General features: G+C 40.2%; 1 protein-coding gene across 2 annotated transcripts in view; it reads right to left on the reverse strand.

Annotated features, from left to right (window-relative positions):
* The window catches only part of MGAM (maltase-glucoamylase), a 203059-nt gene that overhangs the window by 128481 nt on the left and 56162 nt on the right, over positions 1-18416 (reverse strand). For both annotated transcript variants that reach the window (XM_084785810.1, XM_084785811.1), the window contains exons 44-57: positions 16275-16399; positions 13600-13688; positions 12008-12057; positions 11435-11602; positions 9249-9398; positions 8718-8918; positions 7243-7397; positions 5805-5973; positions 5466-5562; positions 5017-5129; positions 3722-3847; positions 1846-1974; positions 1454-1564; positions 1110-1172 (exon numbers count right to left, since the gene is read on the reverse strand). In XM_084785810.1, coding sequence (XP_084641936.1) covers positions 1110-1172; positions 1454-1564; positions 1846-1974; positions 3722-3847; positions 5017-5129; positions 5466-5562; positions 5805-5973; positions 7243-7397; positions 8718-8918; positions 9249-9398; positions 11435-11602; positions 12008-12057; positions 13600-13688; positions 16275-16399 — 1746 coding nt within the window. The remainder of the gene's footprint in view (positions 1-1109; positions 1173-1453; positions 1565-1845; positions 1975-3721; positions 3848-5016; positions 5130-5465; positions 5563-5804; positions 5974-7242; positions 7398-8717; positions 8919-9248; positions 9399-11434; positions 11603-12007; positions 12058-13599; positions 13689-16274; positions 16400-18416) is intronic.

Below are 18416 nucleotides of genomic sequence, written 5' to 3' on the forward strand. Positions count from 1 at the left end.
GCTGGGATATAATATTGTAAAGATAAAGTTCCCCTAAAAGGGCTCTTATGTTAAAGGTCTTCTGAGTGTCTAGGACTTGATCTCACAAAGGCCATGTTTGTTACTATCTCAATAAATATATTTATCCAATTAATCCTTGGATGTGATAATTTCTAAACACCATAGGTTATGCCATCCTTCGCTTCTTCATCTGTCAACTTATAGCAGGTACCCAAATAACCAGGATTTCTCTCTGACCTCCCAGCTCCTCCAGGAAAGATGCATAAGCTACAAGTGACTTAGTATAATCCCTGTCTACACAGTTATCATGTCTGGAGAGGAGAGCAAGGAGGCCAGGCCAGTCACTAGCTCTCCATAGAAGTCTTGCTTAGTCTTAGAATCCTGATCACAAATGTTATAACCACAGTTCACAACACAGAAATGAGCTGCATTCATCCGTTAGTCAAATGAGGTTAGATGCTCCTAAACCACAAAAACTTACTGATATTGTGAAAAATTGCAGTTCAAGAAGCATGTGATACTTAGAATCATTATAAAGAAAAAAATCTATTCCCAATAAAGAGCCAATATATAATACAAGGCAGTCACCACAGGTAAGAGCAAAGATGGGGTACACAAATCAGACAGGATTTATAATCCAGAAGCTGCAAAGGGCTGCCTGTGATCATAAGGCATGGAGTGAAAAGGCAAACACTAAATAGAAAGACTACACAGACTATCAAAAAGGGATATGTAAAGAAACAAAATACACCTTAATTTAGAGAAAAAACATCATTCTTAGAGGTATCTCCCAGTTGAAACTCTATGACCCTCTGGATTCTGACAGGTTTGGATTTGAAATCACAAGTGTATTATGATAACCAGAGACACATAGCCTAAGGTTTTTGAGTCTTAAATCTCAACAATAATACTGATATCACAGCAGGAAGTAAGACATGAGTTAGAAGCAATATGTATACGTAAGACCATCAGAAAACAAATAACAGGTCGGGTACATATACTGAGTGTATTCCCATGCCAGGCCCACTGCCACATATTGGTATTTCTGGTGTCCTTGCTGCCTCTTCCAAGAAACCATGACTGACTCAGCATTCACAAGGGCCACTTACCTCCACTTGACTGTCCCAGTCCAGAGATGGGTCCACAACAATATTCGGGTAGTCAGGCCAGACCTGCAGGCAGAAAAATGATCAACAGAAATATCCCAAGGGATTTCACAGAATTTCTTGGGAAACTGGAAGCTAGTCCTTTGGTTGTTATGGAAGATGGATTCAAGGACAAGTGGATTTTATAAGTCCTTTAGCTGTTGCCAATAATCAACAAATATTGATTGTGAAATGAATACCAGAAATTTAAGAGAACAAAAAGAAACAGTAAAGACTACATTTATAAACACACTAACAGGGTGCCTGGCCCACGCTGAGTGTTGCTGGATCAACCACCCAGCCCATACCTTTCCCCAGACAATGTCTCCATTATTGGGATATCTGATGAAGACGTCATTCGCCACACCCCGGGTGAAGGCAGGATAGGGTTGTGTCTCGTTGCCAGAAATGGCTGGGTCCTGCAATCAGAGCACAAAGCAGGCTAGAAAATTAAAGTAAGAACCTGACATGAAATAGAAAAATAAATTGAACTTTTGAGGGAGAGTCCCAGCTTCTTTCTGAACTATATAGACTTTCTGTGAATAAGTACACTTTTCACATGTCACTGTGAATCCAATAAGTACACTTCTCACATGTCACTTCTCTACAATCATTAATGACAGACACACAGTATGAGGTTATCCCCGCACAAGCCCATGCACTGTGCCATTCACAGCCTACACACCCACGCAGGACTAACCAGAATGAGGATGACCCGCATCCCATTGTCCTTCATGCGATTGATCAGGGCTGGAAGCCCAGAGAACTTGGGGCTGAGCGTGAAGTCCAGCTGCCTCTCCATGTAGTCGATGTCTGAGTACTGCACATCCTGGGGACAACACAAGGAAGCAGCAGCTGCTGGTGGGAAAGTCCAGGCTCTAGTGCTCATCACAGCATGTTTATGGACACTTCAGTCTATGCCCTATTTTAGCTTTGAATCTTGGGATAATCACTGATTTTCCAAAATTTTACTCAGAAAAAGAAAAAATTCATTTCAACATTAACAAAAAATGTAAGAAAAGTACCAATGCCTATCTGTGAGAGCTGTTATAAAAAACTAAATTAAATCTAGAATAGAGATTCTGCCAGAAGATCTTTTATTATACAGGATTGTTTTAGCTGTTCTGGGTTTTGTTTCTGTTGTTTTTTGTTTGTTTGTTTGTTTGTTTGTTGTTGTTGTTGTTGTTGTTTTAGAAGCTGCTAACCTACACTTCCAGTTCACTTGGGTAATTGAGTTTTATTCCTTCTCAAGTCTCTGATGTTGTTGAAGACCCAATAATTTAGTATTACAATTAAGCTTAGTTGTTTAAGTGTTAAGATGTTTTTAGGTCTAGATAGATGTTTTAAGTTAATAGAGATAAGATAGGATAGATATTCATTTTCATTCAGAAGTTTAGACTCACCAAGATAGGAAAAATGTTTACTTCAAGTTTGCCAAGTGCAAATAGCCAAATCATGAATGTAACATTTATATAAGTCCTGATTGTTTCATGGTTCTTCTTGCTGTATCTAGTTTATTTTATTTATGTGTAGTAATATAATGTATATGTTAAAAAAATAAATACAATAAAAATTAAAATACCATAGAAAAAAAAGTCTTGACTTTCTCTATGGGTGTGTCCTGAAACTGGTAATGTTTGCTAATAGAAAATAATGTCAAATATTCAGTCTTAAGATGATACAATTCATAAGATGAATCATAATCGAATCAAAAACAGTCCTCACAGTGGCACGCCCAGCACTGCAGATGATCAAATGCAGAACTCTATTTGAGATGTGCTATTAGAACTGAGGTTCTCGCCCTGTGATCCTTTAGTGCAGTTCCTCATCTTGTGGTGACCCCAGGCATCATTATTTTCATTGTCACTTCATAACTGTAATTTTACTACTGTTATGAATTGTGATATAAATATCTGTGTTTTCTAATGGTCTTATATGACCCTTGTTATAGGGTTGTTTGACCCCCAAATGGGTTATGACTCAATGGTTGAGGAGCAATGTATTGCAGGAAGTACTTTGCACTAATGCAATATAGAGCAATAAGTTCAAGATGAACACCAAAGGTCACAAGATGATGTCTGATTATTGGACCTCTGGTTTTGAATTGAATGGGGTTCATTCTGAAGATGATCCCACTGCAAACTCAATACAGGATTCCAGCATGGAGCCAGCAGGAGGCTAGGAGCTCAGGGAGCATTGTGTTAGGCTGGGCCCAAGAAGCAATCCTTGCATGGGATGGGCCCACTGAGTTTGGATTAAGTTTCCTTAATTGAGCAAAACTAGTATTAGAGTTGTGTTTTATTATCATGTCAGTATGGACTTAATACCTAAATATCTTGAAGTCAATCATTTAAAAAGATCCAGAGGGAAGCCTGATACAGGAGACAGAAACCACAAACCACTCAATCTTAACTTCTCATTGTTAGTGTGAGCCACAAGCGTTATGAGAGCAATGGTCTCCCCTGAATCACTGTGGAAGATCTAGGCTCAATGTGACACAACATGAGAAAGCACAGTATGACCCTTTTAAAACCACACTTAAATCTGACAAACAAATCCCTAACAGATATACGTACATAGGGGATCTGCTTAGCCACCATCTCATCATACAAGCTGGCGATCTCAGCATCATTCGCGTATCCATAGCGACACAGCTGGAATCCCAGGGACCAGTAAGGGACCATCACAGGCCGGCCAATCAGCTAGAAAACAGACAGAATGTTAGAACATTAGAGGAGAAGCTGGATGAAAGTAGTATTTGAAGTCATAATATTTTACCCAAATTGGACACCAAATCCAAATACAGAAAGAAAAGGAGACAGGGCAGAGGTAGAGCTCCTGGAAGTTACTACAGAAAGCCTACAGCTTCCCAGAGGACACTTTGCAGAAATTCTGAAAACCCTGATTTTATTCAGATTCCTATATATATATAATTTAGACATTAAAACACACAAGACAGAGGGAAAGAGCTAACTTAGAATGTAGTCTCTAGGTCTAACTGATTGTGTGACCTTAAGCAGGTACACGACATTTCCATGCTTGTTTCTTTACCTGTAAACCAGAGCTAATAACAGGCTCCGTCTAATGTCTTCACCAAGTAACTTACTATGCACTTTCACATGCATTAAAAACAGACAGAGTAGGTATTTCATACGTGTTTGTTGATGTTGTAACCAACAATGCTATTGCTCCCCACAGCCATGACCCCATCACCACCACTGTACAATCGTCATCATTCTCACCATACTGTAACCATAGTAACAATGTTATAACATAATCTTTGCCATCATGATAATCCTCGTTGTCGTCTCAGGCATAATCATCATTGCCAAACACCACTACTACCAAAACTGCCGTTGCACCTAGCACCACCATCACTAACATGAGCCTCCTTATTACACTCCCGATATCCACTCCACCACGGTCACTTTCACCATCACCTCATCTCCTATCTCCTAACCGTTGACACCATAATAGTCACCATTCTCACAACCACATTCACCAGTGCTACTGCCACTGCATTCAGTACCACCATCCTTTACCACACCATCAACATCACCCTCCCATAACTCCACCACAACCATAGAGTCATCACACTACACCCACCACTAGATAACACGAATATTCTACCGGCAACAAGTGGGAAAAGCATAATTTTATTAGTTCTGGAATATATTCACTCTCTCTTACTCCATATAATATCCAACAAATTCAGCTACCATATGATGGTTACATTATCTGGCAATCCTGTATAGAGGGTTGAAACACATTGTGAGTGAGTACACACACACACACACACACACACACACACACACACATACACACACACACACACCAAACAAATACATTTCATAAATAAGTTCCTTCTTACCTCTGTGTATTGCTGAGTGACAATCTCTGGAGTTGGGCCCAAGATCACATAGAAGTCCAGAATGCCCCCTGTGGTGCGGTATGTCAGGCCAGGCGTGGGCAGGAATGTCACGTCTGAAAAAAAAAAAAAAAGAAAGAGCCACCATGCTGAAATCCTATATATTGAGAACACCGACCCTGGAATCCTCACTCTCTCTCTCTCCTGTCATGACACACTGATGGCAGATGTGCTGCAGTAGGTAGACACAGAACTGAAGGGGTTAAATGAAAGATTTCACTAGCTGCATTGAAAAATAAAAGTTTAGCACATTATATAAAATTTAAATATAGATAAAAGGGAAAACCAACAGCAAAGACTGATTAGGTCTTCAGAGACAGCTAAGTCAAAGATATTCTAAAGAAACTTAGGAATGATTTGCACACAATTAGAGGGCAGAGGTGTCATCCTACCCATGGCGTTGCTGTTCATCAGGAGGACCCCGTGGGCGTTGCCATCCTCCTCTAGCCCCATGTAGTAAGGGTGGACGCCATAGGAATTCTTCTTGTACTGAGAGTCAAGGGGAGAAAACAGAAGCCATTAGGAGAACTAACGCCTCATGAACATAAATGGGCTTACTCCACTGTGTCCAGTCTTCTCTATAAAGTGAGTTGAATACATGAGAAACAAAGTGCCTAAGAGTGACCCACTTACATAACAGCAGAAGGTGACTGTCAAGTGCAGCTCAGAAGGAAGAAGCACAGACAGTGGATGAGGGGAGAGAGCACAGGCCACAAACACTCTGTCCTTACCCCCGGGGGCTCATCCCTGGAAAACATGCCCCACGTGTGCCAGTTCAGGTCTATCTTGAAGGTTGTGTGCTCAGTTTCCCCAAAGCCATAGATGTATGAGGAGGGCAGGCGGGTGGAGATGCGGATGAACATGTCGTTGAAGGTGAAGCCGAGGAGCTGAGAGTCCCAGCTGCAGAAGGAAAAGGAACATTTGCAGAAGGAAGTCAGCTTCCTAGTGGTTTCCAGAAGTTGCCTTCCTGAGGACCCCAGAGACCTCCATTTTCAAAATCCATACTAGAGTCCCTCCCAAATACAACATGCCAAACGCACAGTCACCTCTGCTTCAGGCCCAAGTCACCCTGACTTGTTCTCCTACATTTTATCATTGCTCCCTTTTAGTGCTGTCCAAAGTGGCAAAGCAAATCACTTTATCATCTTCTCAACTCCAAAGTCTCCACGCCTTCTGCTCTTGACTCCTGCTGGTCCCCTTCCTCCACGTTCCCAGGACTGTGCTATGAGCACTTCACACCACCTCACACTCCTGCTCTCATGCTTGCTCACTTCTCCTCATGGCCTCCTGTGGTGACTCCAGGGCTGGTCCTGCTCTAAAGTCACCCAGCATCCATGCTTTGCCTCCCACCTTCACCTCTTAGGGACCTCAATGGACACTCTCTAATGTAACTTGTAAATTCTCTCCAGCTCACAGATTATCTCATTCTATCACAAAGGTACCTTTTTCCAGCTCCTTCTGTGGAACCTGTCTTAATGTAGGTTAAATTTCAAACATCACCTATTTCCCTGACAGCTAAACTCAGATCACAGTATCTAAATCAGCACATAATCTGATTTCCCTGATTTCTTCACTATATCAAATCCTCTCTATTGAATAACTTAAAATTTGTTTTATGAGAAGAAATAGAGCATATGTCTAGGAAAACAGTACCCAGAACAGCATCTAGTACACAGAATAAATTCAGCAAATGCCCACATACTTAACTGCCTTAGTAATCACTCTCAGAGTATTAAGTTTTTCCTCTTACAACAGAAAGAACTTCCCCATGTGCTGTGCTTAAAATTAGAAATGCCCCAAAGTCTCAGGTATTGGAATACTTGGTCTTCAGTTGGGCAGTATTTGTAGACTATGCGGAGGTGTGGCCTTGCTGGAGAAATTATTGGGGACAGACTTTGGAGTCCACTCGTAGCTTGCTTTCTGTTTCTTGCTCACCATTTAGGTCAGCCTGCCTCCTCTTCACATCATAGAGTGTAACCCTCTGCAGCTATAAACTCAAATAAACTCTTCCATAGGTCGTCTTGGTCATGTTTTTTACCACAGCCATGATAGGTAGCTGATACACCATGAGTCTGAACACGGACAGGATGGTGCTTTGTCTTTAAGGACAATGGACCTGGTAAGGAATAGTTAGAACGGTAAATGGAAGTCAGACCAGGACCCACTTACATTACAGTGCCTGTACTCTTCCGGCGGACTTCAATCCCAAATGGGTTCTCCTTGATGAGGACATCATAGAGACGGCCATCAGGGGTGCTGGATGGAGCACTGGGAGTGTTCAGAGGGACTGGGACTTCGTATCGATTGTGGTTAGGATCATAGATCTAGGCCAGAGGAAAAATTTTATGTGAAGACAAAAATATGGCATTACATTTTGATGCTTTTCTAGCATGCTGACAGTGATAATAATTAACAATACTGGACCATATAATTCAGAATATCTGGTGAAGATCTTGAATTTCCACCTCACACTATATTAGAGGATTGGAACAGCAGATATCCTGAGTATACTGAATTGATCACTGCATAACATATAAATGTATCTAAGCATGATACCAATAATGTTAATATTCAGAGCTACCTATCACCTCAAAACAAGACTTTACACAAGGATGGTACTATAGAGATGAATGTGTCCACATACTCTTAGCATGATGAATCATGTCCTATTTAATGGCCTGATCTGGATCAGATCTCATTATTATGAACTCTACAATATTTGTTCATCCATACCAAAATTGGATTAACATGAAAATTCTATTTTGAAATTGGTATGATATTTTTAATAGTACATATCATTTTTTATGGATGAGAAATATAGGGAAATCTGAAAGTTAAGATTTTTTTCAAAACAACTAACTTTTTCAGATTAAAAATATTCCTGCTGAAAATTAAATATCAGCTGAGTATTTGAGGAGCCAAGTTCCACTGCTGATACAATAGTGAGTATAGTGATAGAAACTGAATACGCCAAGGTTATTGTCATGAAAAGCACACAAGAAGGGTATGAGCTAATATAAATTCTGCAAAAAGGATTTTGTGGTTACAGAAAAGGTAATTCTTTAGGGACATTGAGGTAGTTTCAAGGAAGAAATAGAGGATGATTCTCAAATGCTTTGCAGCAATAAACCAAGCACAGAAATGAGAACAAGCAATTCTGGTAAAGAAACAACAAATGCAAAGACTCAGAGTGTTAGAGTAGGCTCAGAAAGTCATAAGTACAGTGGAGAGAGCTGCTGTATAACTAAATGGTTGGTGGATAAAAAGTTGATTGGGGCTCTATGGACACTCATGTAATCTAGGAGCATGGTAGCATTCCTTGGGCATCTTCCTCTTATAGTCTCTAGGAATGACCAAGATGGTCTCAAGGCCTCAAACACATCCACTGTTAGCCTCTTCCTATTTTCCTCTCACAACCATTTTTCTTAGACACAGTGATTTTCTCACCATTAGGAGAGGTCTCTCTATTGCATCAATCTCTTCACTGGAGACTGATGCTCTCTTCACTAGAATGATGGTCTAGAGTACTTTGCTAATAAATAAATAAATTAAACTTTTCTTTGAGAATTTTGTAACACAAAGCTCCAGAGAGTAGTGGAACCGGAAAGGCTCTGTTCACACCTGACTGCACACCCTGTGTTTACCTTAAACTGCAGCATGTCGTTCTTGTGGTAGGTCACTCTCAGCTGCAGTTGACTCACGGGTGTAGAGGGGAAGGCATTGCTATAAGGAGAAGCCTTTAAGGAGATGTCAGCTGTGGCCTCCTGTGAGTGATACTGAATATTGCTGACTGAGTACAGCTCATTGGCAAAGTAGCAAAAAGGGACCCCTGAAGAGCTGGATACCTGGAAAGAAAGCCAACATTCTAGATCAGCAGGGATATGGAGTTATCAAATACACTTAAAAGAGACAACATATGTGGAGAGAGAGCCATAGCTTCATTCATGCACGCCTATAGCATTTAAGTAAGCATGAACTTAAATTACTGGTCTCAAAACAACATAATGAACACATCCCCACTCTTACCCACCCCACTCCTTGACCTAAGCAGTTTCCATTTGGAGCCTCTTCTTTCTGTGAATTTTAATAAACCCTGGGTACCAGGCTGTGCTAAAGACACTGTATGTTGTGTTTCAAGGGTTTTCAGTCTGCATGACCATCTTCAGCATGGTTACCTCCCAGATGCAGCCACGAGCAGTGCAGTTTGCCTCAGAAAGACCATGCTCATCTGGATAGCAGTCTATCTTTTCCTGGTCTCTTATGATGTCCCACTCAACTGTGTATGCTTCTCCCAGCATGAGTTGAATATTTGTGATGGTGGCAACCTAAGGAAAATGGAAATTTAATCTCAATTAAAAAGTCCTTTTAGTGAAAATTAAGCATAAATGTCATTCTTAGTCTATCCTTATGTCTTGCTCTTAATGATTTAGAGAACACACTACTGTTTCTTAGTGTACAACTGTATGTATGGGGCAAGAGATAGTCATTAGCATTAGAAAAATACCACTTTCTTTCAAACCCTACTATATCACATTGACTAAAGAGTTAGACCAAGGAAAATCTGTTGTGATTAAATTATATTTTATTCCCTCCTTGAACCACTTTACCACTCTTTATTTTGTAAGAAATAGATTTTGCTCATCATCTTCCCTTTTGGTATGGAGTGCCTATAGAATAAACAATACGAGTAATATGACTTGGGTTGTAGTTCTAGTGTTCTCTGGAATCTTACAGATGTTATCTTAACTTTTTATATTAGATATATCCATTAAATGTTAAGACTGGGGAATTCTAAATATCCTTATATATTCTTCAATTTCCAACATCCTAGGCTATGTGTGGAGTTAGAGATTGATAATGTAAGACTTCTGAACCCTTTGACTGGCCTGTTCTGACAGCTCACCTTAGAGAGTATTACCAAGACAAGCAAGAGCCCTCTGGGAAAACAGGGTCCTTTCTGAAATACATTATTAGCTACTTTATCTGTATAAAATGTGCTTATCTCTCTTGGTATTTCAGGGTTGAATAACAGATTCTACCAAATAAAATCTGGACATTTAAGGGTGCTAGCATAACCAGGGCCATAAATGTAAATGTGGGTTCACTTGCTGGGCCAGGATTTCTTTCTTGATAGAAGGACCTACATCTTCAGTGTTATCTCTGCCTTGCTCCTTTTCTACCTAGTCACTTTCTTTTCTTTTTTTGTTTTCTTTTTTCTTCTTTCTTAGAATAAAGACATTGTGACTAGATCCAAGCAGCTATTTCGAGTCAGTAGACAAGATAGACCTAAGTTCTGAAAAAGTTCACCCTCTGAAGCAACACCAGCAAGTTTTCAACTTTGAACTTTTAATTACAGAAAAGAACCCCTTTCAACTGTTTACCATCTAAGACTTCTTGTCACATAAAACTTATGGATCCAACCTTATTCTATGTTTGTGGCTATTTTGCCTGCATGCATGTTTGTACATTATATGTGGAGGCCAGATATGGCATTGTATCCCATTGAACTGGAGTTGGAGATATTTGGGAGCCAACATGTGGATGCTGAGAATAAAACTGGGACCTCTAGAAGAGCAGCCAGTGCTATTAACTGTCGAGCCAGCTCTCTATCTCCACGGAACTTTGTCTTTCAAAGTCATTGTCATCCATGCCTTCTTCAGAAAACTGGCCTCAACTAACTGCTCTACTAAGCTTCTGACATCAAATAATATCAAAATAGTATTTCACAAATGTTAGTTTAGACTCCTTCTTCACAATTTCATATTTTTATATGCAAATTGTATCTCTCAGCACCCTGAGTCAAACAATAAAGAGTTCCTTCCTTTGGTGATATGTTAACTTCCTTATTTTCTATCATGAACAAAGCTTGGGGTTTTTGTTTGTTTGTTTGTTTGTTTGTTTTGTTTTGTTTTAACATATGTGTCCTTCAGCTGTCTTACCCTTTGCCATAGACACAACCAGCCACATAATCCTTTATAATTGCATAATGTATGTAACATGGTGAGGAAATGTCAAGTGTGATCCATCTGCTTTTTAGTGGAAAGGTCAGTTGTCTAGGGAAAGGCTGTGCACAATGCTAAAGAGCTGGAAGAATGGAACAGAGGTCATAAAGAAAGGTTCAGACTCATTATATCTGCCAGATTACCACTTTCTAATCGCCATCTAAGTTAGTTAGTGGCACAATCAGTTTATATTTTTAACAAAATATTTTTGCAAATATATATGTTAGAAAAATATACTATGCCTAATACAGTTTTAAACAGGAAAACTATTAAAATTAAAGAAATAAAAGCAATTTAAACACTTTAAGTGTGATACCATGGAGGTGTGTGAAAACCTTTATCACAGAGTAAATTCTTACCTTCAGGTTTGAATTGTAACTGACTTGAGGAGACATTTGGACAAGGACACCATTCTGTTTCACTCTAACATTGTAAATTGCCTGTGTCCCAAGGATTTTAATTTCCTGGAATGCCAGGTTATTGGGATCCCTGTAGTTTGGATTTGAGATGGTCACATCCAAACGGTTCTGAAACACATCAAGAAGGATTATGAACAAACTATGAACATGTGGGTTCCCTAGGCCCTCAAACACCCCTTAATAGACTAAACCCTCAAGCTGCTCTGAAGGCCTCTCAACTTTCTCTACTGTTGCATGCTAATGAGGGTGAAATATATTTTTACAATGTCAGTGGAAAGAGTCAGGGAAAGAAACTGACTTTTGATAGAATGTCTTTTACAACATCAGATGATTTTCTTTATTATTTCTGTTGTCTCTTGTTGATAAAATAGCAGATATAATTATTATGAATTACGTCATAAGTAGCAATTACTCACCCCTGTTAAATGTTGATAATTAAATTACAACTACAGAACATATATCATATTTTCAGACAAAAATCCCGCACAATAGTCATAAAAATATGTTACTCACCTGGGTGACAGAAAATTCACTGAAAAGGTAAGTGTTTTTGGCTACAGTATCTGAAAAAAGAAAGAGATGTCAGATGGTCTGGTGTCCACAGAAGACAAGTTTCACCCTCTTCTCCTTAAAACTGACTCCTCTCTTTTCCTGACTGAAGAGCGCGTCACTAGATCTGTGTATCACAACTTCTGTGCTCATTCCTTCATTTGACACTTTGGTAGCTCCTGGATCTTTGCTATTACAGGTAACACCACAGTGGACGTGAGGGGCCACATATCTCTGTGAAAGACTGTTTTCATTCCTTTTTTGATGGTCCATACCTAGACGTGTGACCTCCGTGCTCTATGGTAGTTGTATGTTCAATATGTGACGTTTCTATGCTCTTCTCCCATATGGCTATGTAAATTACTTTATGATTTGTTGTTTTTTATCTTTGGTGTCATATTTAAAAGCACAATTTAAATTGCCCAATGTCAAAGAAACTTTCTCCTATATTCCTACCTATGAATTTTATGTTTAATCTGTTTATATTTTTTTCAAACTAGCCAGTATGGTGAAACAATAAACATATCTATCATCAGATGAATGATTAAAGGAATTACAGTGCATATATACAAGGATTTAGTCTTTAGTATTAAAAAGGAAGGACGCTCTGCATTGTGAGAGCAGAGATGAATATGAATCATATTACAGTAGGAGAAGTAGGAAAGGCAATAAAAGAGAAGAAGTTCATGAGCTCTGTTTGGACAGAGGCTAAATAGTTGGACTCATAAACAGAGGATGGAACAGTAGTTCTCAGGGGGCAGATAGGAGGGTAAATTGGGAAAATCTGTTCAGGGACTATAGAGCCAATACTGCCATTAGTGGCTATGGAAGCATCAGTTAACATTATGGTAACTAGTGTACAATGCCTGTGTGTGTGCAGAGTCTGCGTGACCACATATTTGTCTTCTCTTTAATTCTGTAAGCATGGAAGGATCCTTTACAGTGCTCCCAAGGCAATGATCTGATGAGACTCTATTCCCCAAGTTAGAGTCATGAGAACTGTTAGGACAGTGGAGATGAAAGAAAATAAGGAATTTCGGAAGAAAAAAAAGAAAGGAAGAAAAAGGGAAGGAAGGAAGGAAGGAAGGAAGGAAGGAAGGAAGGAAAGAGGAAAACTACACCGAAGCTAAATGCTTATAATCAGGAATGTAAGTGCTAGCTGCCTCTTGTGACATATCATTAACAGCCCCCCCCCCCCCCGCAAAGACTTGGGAGGTGGGGAGATGTTTACAGTGAAGGTGAAATACAGAACAGTCATGTAAATGTGTCTTTCCTTTCAGGTGTCTTTTAACAATGAAGTGAAAGCCAGCTAGACAATACTGACAAAGAGATTATTCAGAAGGAAAGAGACAGAGAGACAGAGACAAAGACAGAGAGATACTCTCCCTCCATCTGTGGTTCATTTTTCATGGCCTCCAGCCAGTACAACCAGAGCAGATGTTGTCTCTGGAATGCTGTAGCTAGGATGCCTGGTGAGATTTCACCCACAGCTGGAGGACACACAGGAGTGAAGGGACAGAGTCTGATGCATCTCTGCAGTGGCCACGCCCTCTCACCCTTTGTCTGCCCATCATCCCAGAACAGCTCTCCTCTTGCTTCTTTGTTCTCATCCGGGGCAATGATAAGACCAAGAGGGTTCTTCCGGCTGTGGGGAACAGATTCACATAAGGTCCACATCCTTAGCTCTCAAAGAATTTTTGGAAAATGTTGACACCAATATGGGTGCCAACAGATAAAGGTACTAGTCACAAATGAATTCTTTCCTTCAGAGACAGAGGGAAGAATACCAGGAGACACTTTCTCCTTCAGTTTCACTCTCACAAGATAAAAATATCCCAAACCTCAGCAACAGATGTGCAGACAGGAAGCCAGTGCGTGAGCATCACAATCAGTATATCAGCTCCAGTGAGTGCTGCGGCTGCACTGACATGCAGAATGCAAACTGCGAGAATAGGAGGGGGTCTCAGACAGCGATGCCCTGGCCAGGTTGCTGAAAGGACCATACTATAAGCACAGTTTCAGCTGCTGCACAGTAGGGATGCTTTCTCTGCTAAGGAAATTTTTACTCAGAAACATAAAATATAGCTTATCTATATAATGGCAACTCTAATTCGTTTGGAATCATTTGCCTATATTTGAGCCAGTCAGCTCAGACTAGCATAGAACTGGCTGCCTGGTCCATGCTAGTAGTGAACTCATGACCCAATGCCTCTTCCCTTACAGATGCTAATTCTAATATATAGCACTATGCCTGCCCGACTAACTTAACTTAATTTAAAGATTGCTATTTTTCTGGGAGAAAAACCCCTCAAACAGCAGCTACATGCTTGCTCCTCATACGCTCCATATGTTCCATATGCTCTCATATGTCTCAGGCAAACCTTCCATTACACAACCACACACAGCAACAAAAATCAGCTGCTTTCCTTTGTATGTTATGGATTGAGTTTTCACTGTTAAAATGCCAGGAAATATAAACATGAATCCTCACAAAGCCTAAGTATTATTATAAGACACCTTCAACATACTTGCCAAACAACAAAACCAGAGATGAAGTATGAAAGTACAGAGTGCCACTTCCAGAAGTATGATGAATAATTTGGAGTATCTGAATACAAAAGTATATAAAACATGCTACTATGTAAAGCACTGTTAGGCTTCCAAGGGAGTAAACAACACATAGAAGGCAAAGAAACAACACAGGAATACAAACAGTGAGCTAAAAAATCACGAGATGCCGAGAAAACCTATACATGACCGATTCCGTGCTAAGCAAAAGAAGACGACACAGAATGTTACAATTTCAGATTTTCTACTATCAATGAAAACTGGCAACAGACAAACAACATCAACAACAAAAATAACTTGACAAATTGAAGAGGAACTTCTAGAGCCTGAGATGGGTACCAAGGTTGAGGTATGGAGGCAGATTTTTTTTAATGGCCATAAACACACAGTGGATAGACATGATCAATGTAGTACATATAGAATCATTTGTATAATTAATATAGGTGAATTATAATAGACAAATTAGTAGAAAATTGAGAGATGAACGAACTAGGAGATAAGGATGCTAAAGAACTTGACTAGGAATACTTTACAGACTGACCCAGCATAAAAGAGAATGGGAGAAGATGCCCAAATTCAGTCAGTGACTTGGTTATATTTTCATAGTGTCATGCTTGGGGCACAGCTCGTCTACATGCTTAATAAGACACTGTATAAAGTGTGGGTACTCAATTTGAAAACACACTGGGACAGCAGTACATAGACTCACTAATGGAAGATACTAGATTTCAAGAATGGGGAAAAACAAAATTTTCATCTTTGCAAAATAAATTCATATGAGTGCACAGAATGGCCTGTAGCTGAAAAGAAAAAGGGAAAGACAAATTGGCATTGGATCATACAGCTTTTCATAAAAGTCTTCAACTTGAGTAACTAAAGCAGTAAGAGCTATTCAGAGAAAAAAATCGGGTTCCACCCTCCTAACAAATCCTTGTCTGTTGTAAATAAATGCACTACTTAGTTCAGTAAAACACTGGCATCTATGTGAAACTCTTTAGTAGAAGTTAATGCTACAATTTTGAAGCCAAATGTTATCGAGAGAAAGTGACATACTGGACCACTGGAGTTTGTACTCTTGAACTCCATTTTGTGTCACAACAAAGAAAGGGCTCTGTGTGGTTGGGGCAAAAGTGGGAAACTGATGTTTTAGAAGGACATACCATAGATGCTGCTCCAGAAATGAAAACAAAGGGGACAACAAGAGCAGTGAATGTGGGACAGACAGTCAGACCAGAGCAGGAGGGTAACCATTGACCAGAATGGAGTTTTCTCAAGATGTAAGGCTTTTGAAACTAAAGTTTCAGCAGCCATGGGAAAAAGCCTGGGGGATGACTGCAGAGCCGCCAGTGTCCTGAAAACTGAAAGGGTTTAAAGCGGAACAGGGAAGAGCTCTGAAAATTAATCAGGATTATAAGCTCTCAGTCCACTTTCTAAAGATGAGGACAAGAAAAATCCAAAAACAGAGTGTGATCGCACAAACACACACACACACACACACACACACACACACACACACACACACACACACATTGAACAGAAGAATGTATGTCGAAAAACTAATTTGGCCTTGGGAGTCATTCTTGATGTAAACGTGGCTTTCATTAAACAAGAATGAGCTCACCTGTATGCAAAACAGAGTCCCACTCCTACTCCTGTAACTCACCTGAAGTTTGTGTTCAGGGCGTGTTGTTGCCATGGCAAGATGTAACCCCCTCGTACATGAAGATTAATGTGTTCAATAGGGGCCGGCAAGGTTTCCCACTGTCCTGTTGAATTGATATCTGCACCCTGAAGCAGGAAACGTGAGGATGAGGGAAAACGCGCACACCTCCCTGAACAGTGTACCCAGCAGACCCTGAACAAACTGCTCTGCTGTGTTACAGCTGATGTATTTAAAGCTTTACGATCCTGTGAGAATACCTGTTTTGGGGGGAGAGTTGGAGGAGGGCAACAACACATACTGGATGAGGTCCCCATGTGAATCCCAAGCATTCTTACTCTACACTGAGTCTCTAAGCTGGGGAGGTGACATTGGGAAATGTTGCCACTCCTTCTTAGGAAACATTGTCTTCAAGGGCATGACTAGACCTTCTCTTAAGAGGCCAATGACTGTCCATTTCTTGTCACTCTCACTCATACATCTGTCAGGTCACTAACACACTTCTGACTCCTGCTTCATAGAAAATTTCCAAGGAAATTGGATTGCTTACATATCCTTATCAGAATATTCCCAACTTTAGCTTCCCTCACCAACACTTTTATCTCTTCTTTCTCTTTCTTTCTCTCTCTGTCTCTCTCTCTGTCTCTCTGTCTCTCTCTGTCTCTCTGTCTCTGTCTCTCTGTCTCTGTCTCTGTTTCTGTCTCTGTTTCTGTCTCTGTCTCTGTCTCTCTCTCTCTCTGTCTGTCTCTCTCTGTCTCTCTCTCTTTCTCTCTCTCTCTCTCTCTCTCTCTCTCTCTCTCTCTTTCTCTCTCTCTTTCTCTCTCTCTCTCTTTCTCTCTCTCTCTCTAAATCTTGTATCTTTTATGTGAGGGTCAGACTGACCCAATGCAGAGCTTCAAACAGTCCAACACTGTCTCAAATGAAGCAGGGCTTCTTTCCCCTTGGTATTGGTTCCACTGGTATTTTGTAATAGATAATTCCTTCTCTTGAGGCTACCCCATGATTTTTGATGTAGAGCAACAGTGGTGGTGTCTGTTCCCTAGAGGCCACTAGCAGCCCCATTACCCCATCCCACAGTGACCATGACATCTGCTAAGTATTTGAACACTGTTGCTTTAGAGATGACAGGTGTTCATATATGTTGTGTCTGGCTGTATTCCAATACAACATTAAATATAAAAATAGGTGACATAACTGTTTAGCTATCCCTCCTTTTTAAAAAGATGATGGCACTAAGTATACGCAGCCTGTGTAGAATAGTTAAGACAACATTTTCTCAATGACTCCAACCATTTAATCCTTGTTTCAATTAAACATCACTTTAAATATTTTTGCTTCTCCCTGAAATGTCTGCTCAATTAACTTTATCTTTAAAGGTGATTTCAGTAACCTCCCCTTTATCTGAAACTACCTTCTAGGTAAACACCATTAGTGAAATTAACCAATCCAGGAAACTTTTCCTCATCAGCCTTCATTCTTCACTTTTAAAATGTGGGACATAAATTCAATTACTTACATGCCAGTACCTAAGGCAAACAAACATAAGCTACCTAATACATGCTGAACTTCATAAGGCTGTGTGTTCATATTCCTACACCTAGTGCTCAATAGAAAGCATTTTACTGAGCAGGGTGAGCATTAGAACAGGATAGCAAGATGCCTAGGGTGCAAGCATTAAGGTGGTCTATGCTGTCAAGGCCCTGTAAAGGGAGGGCCAGCCTTACAGTCCAGGAATTCCTTAAATTGTGGATCCTGGACTTCTCCCTACTTAACCCTAGTCCAGGATTTATATCAGACACCACCAATATGCCAAGAAGATCTCATGGTTAGGGTATAAGGCAGTTAACAGACACACTCAAACTCAGGCAATATGAAGGTAATTTGAATGGCCAATTGTCTAATAAGAAGGCTCCAGAACATCCCTACCCTAAAGACAGAATGAGCCAATAACAAAGAACATGGAGGAGTGACTACGTGCTCCCAGGAAAGAGAAGAGGAGGGAATCCATTCTGCTCTTCTTCATCCAGGGTGTGCATGCACATCAGAGTAGTAAGTAGTCTTGGGAGTTGTTCCACTCCTGTTGCTTCAGGGATCTGATAATGAAGCCCCAGTCACCAGGCCTCTATGCTAGCACTTTTCCATGTT

The sequence above is a fragment of the Acomys minous genome (assembly GCF_964271855.1).
Source record: "Acomys minous genome assembly, chromosome: 6".
Taxonomy (NCBI): Eukaryota; Metazoa; Chordata; class Mammalia; order Rodentia; family Muridae; genus Acomys; species Acomys minous.